Source organism: Channa argus, chromosome 12, assembly GCF_033026475.1.
Source record: "Channa argus isolate prfri chromosome 12, Channa argus male v1.0, whole genome shotgun sequence".
NCBI classification, from domain to species: domain Eukaryota; kingdom Metazoa; phylum Chordata; class Actinopteri; order Anabantiformes; family Channidae; genus Channa; species Channa argus.
Genome location: NC_090208.1, coordinates 17510708 through 17516707, shown reverse-complemented (window position 1 = coordinate 17516707; position 6000 = coordinate 17510708). Strand labels below are relative to the sequence as shown.

Below are 6000 nucleotides of genomic sequence, written 5' to 3'. Positions count from 1 at the left end.
AGTGAGACACACACACACATGCACACACACAAACACACACACACATACACAAAACATAAAACAACAACAACAACAAAAAAAAAAACAGCCATGAGGGAGGGAGATGGGGAGGGAGGTGTGATGGAGAGAGGAGTGAGGGGGGCAGAAGAGATGGCACAGAGAGAGGGAAAGAATAGGGGAGATGAAATGAAAGATGAGGGAAAGTGTATGAGAGGAAGAGAGAGAGAGAGAGCGAGAGAGAGATGGAGTGAGATAAGGGGCGAGGGTGGAGGGGAGGGGGCGTAGATGGAGGGGATGAAATCTGATAGATGTCTGAGTAAAAACAAGAGGAAAGAAAGAAAAGAGTGAGGGATGAGGCTGAGGTGAGGAGGAGCAGGAGTAGAAGGGGGGATCAATATGTACATATTCAGTGAGATATGGTGGGAAATCAATTGAGATGAGGAGGAATTGATTCAGAAGGAGGAGGAGGTGGAAATGGGGGGGTCACCAGGAGGGAGGAAAGGAGGGAGGGAAGAGACGATGGAGGAGGAGGAGTGATAGAGGTGGAGTGATATGTGGCTACGACTGCTGTCCTTTTTGTCGCAGTGTCAGGGTATTGATACTGTAATACACTCCCACCCCACCACCCTCCACCCCATACACACACCATCACCTCTCACCCCCCAATCACAATGCTGCCGTGACAACGGCTGTCGCGGCGACGCCTACTGGCACAATGCAGCCACAATACTGAGGGCACTGAAGCATCACACACACACACACACACACACTCAGAGAGACAGAGAGCAGAGTGGGCCAGAGAGAAATTAAAAAAAAAGAAGGAATGAAAGAAAAAAAAGGGGGAGGAGAGATATAAGAAGGGAAAGGTGGAGATTAAGAGGGAGGGAAGAAGATAGGTGGATAGAAGGGGGGGGAGAAAAGGATGGAGATGGAGAGGAAGGAGGGAGGGATAGGGGAAGGGACATGGATTGATGGAGAGACAGGAGCAAGGGAAGGAAGGAAGGAAGGAGGGAGGTGGAGGAGAGATATGGCAGGATAATATTACATGTGTAAAACGCCGGAGGGTGTGTGCCCATAGAAACATGTTTAATGGCTTTTATGATTGCAGGGAAGATTGTGTGAGGTGTGTCTTTTTTGACAAAGTGATGTATGCACTGCATGTGTGCAAACAGCAGGGTGTTTGTGTGAATCTACATTGGAGGACAAATATATGATGAGACCTTATATTTACCTGCATCTACAAAGTATGTGTTGGTGTGTATGTGTGACTAATTCTAAATATGTAAGCACGTATGTATATGTTTTATAAATACTTCCATTTAATGTTGTTTTTTTAAAGTATCTTACTATGTAAAACATATTTTAACCACGGGGCTTTTAATGATCTAAGAAAAATTGTAAGACAGCAATCATAATTTTTTATATTCCATATGACTGAATTTGATCAATGATTGATGGTAAATTGTTAATCACTCTTGATACGTTTTTACGTTCTATTCTATAGTGTAAGTTTGCATTGTGGTGTATATTCTGCTGCTAAAAAAGCATGTTTTCAGTGAAATCAAGTGGAAAACAGCTTGTTGATGAAATTGACACAATACTGTTGAATCTAAATATTTGCAAATCATGATATTTAAGCTAAAACCACACTGTATTCATACTTTTTAACAGGTATTTTTTGGTGGCAGATTGTTCCTCCCTGTTTAAATATTTGGCGTCAAACTTGCATTCAAAGCAAAAAAAAAATAAATAAATAGTAAGAAATACAGAAAAATGCACACCACCTTCCCTGACCTTCTTTCATCAAAATGTCTGTGCTGGCATATTACTGTATCTCCCCACTACATGTACTCTCTTTTACAAAAGAAATGCTTGGCTGGATGCTTATAAGTCAGTTTATTCGTGTGCGATGACCAACGTCCCTCTTTTTCTTTCTTTTTTTTGCCTCACACTATCTCATACAGTGTGTGTGTGTGTGTGTGTGTATGATCTATAGTTCCCTGCTTCCCTCCCTCCAACACCCTCCCCCCTCCTCCCTCCCTCACCCTAACCCTTCTTAATATGATGTAAAAAGCTAATCGCATGCAAATGTCTGTTGTCCCGGTAACCAGGCCTGAAAAATCCCTTTGATGTTTCCCCCGACTCATTCTCTTCACGTTCTCTTTGTTCGCCACAGTCTCGCTGCTTTGTCAACATCCCCCCTTTTACCCCGCTCACTCGCTCTCCTTCATCCATTCTGCAGCTCTCTCGGCCCTCTCTTAGTTCTCTCCATTAGAAAAAAAGTTCTAACTCTACTTTGTGTCTCCCTCTTTCTATAAGCCCCTCTCTCCTTTTTTTTTCTGCCTCCTCTCCCCCTCGTGCTCCTGCTCTCCCCTTGACTGTGCCTCTCTGTCTGTCTGCCCCTTCGCCCTCGCTCATTTCCCATCATTCCCACCTACTGTCTCCTGTCCTTCTCCTCTGTCGCTCCCTTTCTCTCTCCCTCAGTTTTGCCCCTTCCTGTTGCTCCCCCCTCTTCTCTTTGCCCACCCTTTATCTCTCATTCCTCTCTCTCTATGTCCCCTCGCATGCACAGATGGACACACACACTCATGCTCTCAAAATGCCCTCCCCTCCTTTAGAGAATTTGATCCCTGGAACTATTTGATATGGCGCTGCACTGTAGTTATCTAATCATTCTGTTTTTTTGTGAGGCCTAGTGGAAGAAGCAGCACAGCTGGCTTTCAGAGAAGAGACCCCGACTCATTACAACAAGTTTGAGGTTGCAAGGTTACAGGCTTCATTTTGAGGTTAGACCTGCTACAAGGTTCAAGCACAGCCTGCGACCCCTCCAACCCTCTTAAATGTCCTCTGAGAGGTCTGAAACTTCCATCCATTTTTAATTCAACACAGAAAAGTGAAAAACAAAGTACAATTATCAAGTAATCATAACATGCCTTTTCAACATTCCTTGCAAAAAAATGTAAACATCAGGCAGAGTGTGTCACAGAAAAAGAGCAAGAGGAAAGTTTATATACATAATACTGCCTTACAATGGCAAACAAAAGTGGGAAATTCTGCATATGACAATCTATAACGTGGTAAGAATGAAAGATGGTGTTCATTACATTGCTTCCAATATAACGCAATGTACCAAACAGCTAAAGGCTATGAAGTGCACAGGGCTATTCCACTTCTCCACGCCAACAAATTACATATTGATTTAGAAGTGGCTCGATAGCCATTTGCAATTTTTGAATTTGGATGCAGATATGAAACGTGCTAAATCTGATAACAGCAACAAACTGCTGCTGCTGCTGCTGTCTGCAGACATGAGCCTGACCTCCCGCTGCTGTCGGTTTTCACTACCTGATGGTTTCATATTGTACCTTAAGCATGATACTGTTGGATACGTGTGCTATCCAATCAAACCGGTGAGTGGATGTTGATTGGTTTTACCAATTGAACGCTTGCTGTCATAAAGTATGAACTCCATCAATGTATGAAACCTTTTTGTTGCAGCCTCATCACAACATTGGAGATATCCCCTCCATCTCTTTGTTCATGGTTCCCTACTATTCAAAATTAAAGTGATGTATTTGAGACCTCCAACGGAATATTAAGTTGTGAGAGTACAACTCAGCACTGTAACGTGTATTTCTATTATTGGACCCACTAGTAAATCTGGCAAAGTAGCAGAGGTTAAGTTACTGTTCTACAGAAGCAGAAGCTATTTTTATCTTTTGTTCCATTGGTTTTGAGACACGATATCTGAATGGAATGGGTACACAGTTTGGGTAAAATGATTATTAAAGTTCTTGCTGAGCATTGGATAAGAATACTAATAGCACTCCAATGTCTGTGGGGTCAGTACATGTCTCATTTGATTTGTTATCTTAATCAATTTAGCCTGAGAACTTTGACCAAGCTAATTATATGAGATGTTCATAAAAAATACAAAAAACATTTGTACAAAAACATAAATTTTATGTTATAATTAGTGAGCTTCATGGATGCTGGTGGATCATTTCTGTTGTCTTTGTTAGAGCCACGTTAAATGCTTTTTCCATTGCTGTTTTAAGCTAAGCTATCAGGTTGCTTGCTCTAGCTACATATTTACTGTAGCAGCTTCAATCTTTTCCTCTAATTCTTGCCAAGAAAGTGAAAACATTTCCTTTAATTTAGGTTAAACTAATCCCCTAACATCACAAGAGCCATATGCCAAACCCCCTTAATCTTAAAACACAAATTTATTTTGAAAAAAACTGGAAAGATTTGGGGGAATTCTACTTAAATATATTTCTCCGAGAAAAACAACTTAGAAGACACGCTTGATTAAATTATCTCCTTAAGAACAATTAGATGTAGTTTATGACTTTTGACCACAAGCACAAAATCAGTAAAACCAGATCTAGAGAAATTCAAATAGATCCACTTTTCTCCATTTTATGGAGAGAACTGATAAAAACAATACTTCATTGTACACAAATCAACATTGCACAGACACCCATTATACACATTTGGCATGTAGAATATAGCATATTAAAAGGTCTAATATTAAATTATCAGTACACTGAAGAAGATTTTTAAGGCACCAAGAAGCTCATAAGTTACACTTTAAAGTAGATTAATACCATTTGGCCATTAAATCCTATACCGCTGTTAATAAAAATACAAAACTGTTAGCTTAAAAACCCATTAACAGAAGTATAACAGATGATAATGATAACGTTCCTGTTCATCATCGAGGCAAAGCTTACTGTGGTCTACGTGTTCAGATGTAACCTTGCCTCTCGTTGATTTAACCACTGTACCAGGCTGTAAAATGGCCACAGTGAGTGTGTGTGAGCATGTGAAGTGAACAGTGCTTCACTGTCTTATAACAATACAAATGACTGCATGTGCTGAGAGACATTGTGTGTGTGTGTTTTAGTGTGTGTATATATTTGTATGCATGTGTGTGTGTGTATGTATGTGTATTTGTGCATGCTCATACCACTCCTGCCTCATTTACATAGATGCAATCACACCTAGCCTCTGCCACACATTTTTACACAGGCAGGAAAAAAACCTACAGTACTCAATGCAGCGTTATGAAAATAAAAAAGTACATAATACATTCTAAATATGCAACCCTACTGTGTATTTATACCCTGCATATTACTTCCTGTTTATTATCAGATGCTGGAGCATGTGATCCGTACAGTCAGCCAGCCAGGCAGTCAGTGGTTCAGACCAAGTGGTTTGGCCTAGTGGGGAGCCGCGGGGCAGACAATGGCCGCACTGTGTGGCTGAAGTGCCTTTGGTGTCAATGACTCTGCCAGCAACTGAGACTGGCAGATCCAAAATGGCGGAGTGCAGAGAGACCTGCTGGTGCTTGTCATGCTTTAAACAGGGCAGTTTTGATCCCTTTTGGATGGAGCCATTCTTTGTGGGTTCATATTAAAGCTGGGAGGTTTAACATCGGGAATGCTCTGGCCAATCTGCGAGTATTTTATTACTGTCTAAAAGGTGAAGTGGGCAACAGGAGAAGTGGAAAACTTGAAATACAGTCCAAGGGTGTGTCTTTTTGTCTTCTTGCTCCTTGAAATCCAGTTTGGCCCTCCAGTTTAGTTTTCCCCAAAAATCCAGGGTCCGTTTTCTGTTTGAAAAAAATTTAAGTTGAACATTTGACACAATTTTATGTAAATCTTAAGAATTCTACACATGCGTTTCTTTTATTAGAAATAGAAGTAAGAAATCAATAAAAAGTGTGCAATCAGTAGGTGAGCGTTGCAATGACGTGAGCAGCAGATGTAATGAAAGCAACAGCAGAGAAAAAAAGACACATGTAACAAACACAGTAACTTACTGTTATTGAGATGAGTGTTACACAGCTGTAGAGGGAGACTGACTCTGAGGAGGAAGAGGGAAAAAAAGGAAAACAGATACAGTCACATTCTATATTCTGCACAAAAGTGTGTATATGTGTGTGTGTTCCAACGCGTGCCCGTACGTTTGCACAAGCGTCAATCCTCCCTCTGT

The 6000-nt window shown here is 41.0% G+C and overlaps 1 protein-coding gene across 3 annotated transcripts in view; it reads right to left on the bottom strand.

Moving 5' to 3' along the window:
* Positions 1–2857: 2857 nt before the first annotated feature.
* The window catches only part of arhgef40 (Rho guanine nucleotide exchange factor (GEF) 40), a 37466-nt gene continuing 34323 nt past the window's right edge, over positions 2858–6000 (bottom strand). For all 3 annotated transcript variants that reach the window (XM_067523884.1, XM_067523885.1, XM_067523886.1), the window contains 2 exons: positions 5828–5871; positions 2858–5617 (listed from right to left, as the gene is read on the bottom strand). In XM_067523884.1, the coding sequence (XP_067379985.1) occupies positions 5845–5871 (27 nt within the window). In that variant the 3' untranslated portion in view covers positions 2858–5617; positions 5828–5844. The remainder of the gene's footprint in view (positions 5618–5827; positions 5872–6000) is intronic.